We start from the raw sequence: 211 nt of genomic DNA, 5'->3' as shown, positions 1-211 counted from the left end.
AGGCAGGGAGGAAGCAGAGGGACGCGGACATCTTCGCTCCCCTAATTTCCTCCCTGCCTTCTGCAGCCATCTTGCACTGGCAAAGCTGAAGGGAGGTGTGAGAGGGGGTGGACTGCAGGGGATAAAGGGAAGAAGGTAAAGAGTTTTGGATAGCAAAGAGGCAACCATGGCAGATCCTGGCTGGTATGTCTGCCAAGACCGGCTCCCAACA

General features: G+C 55.9%; 1 protein-coding gene across 1 annotated transcript in view; it reads left to right on the top strand.

Moving 5' to 3' along the window:
* The first annotated feature begins 166 nt into the window (after nt 1–166).
* Nucleotides 167–211, top strand: part of UNC80 (unc-80 homolog (C. elegans)) — a 130,592-nt gene continuing 130,547 nt past the window's right edge. Inside the window, exon 1 of the mRNA XM_010282051.1 lies at nt 167–183. Within this exon, the coding sequence (XP_010280353.1) occupies nt 167–183 (17 nt within the window). The remainder of the gene's footprint in view (nt 184–211) is intronic.

This window comes from Phaethon lepturus, unplaced genomic scaffold, assembly GCF_000687285.1.
Source record: "Phaethon lepturus isolate BGI_N335 unplaced genomic scaffold, ASM68728v1 scaffold29392, whole genome shotgun sequence".
NCBI classification, from domain to species: domain Eukaryota; kingdom Metazoa; phylum Chordata; class Aves; order Phaethontiformes; family Phaethontidae; genus Phaethon; species Phaethon lepturus.
The sequence above is the reverse complement of the archived record's forward strand: the minus strand, read 5'-3'. Positions and strand labels throughout refer to the sequence as shown.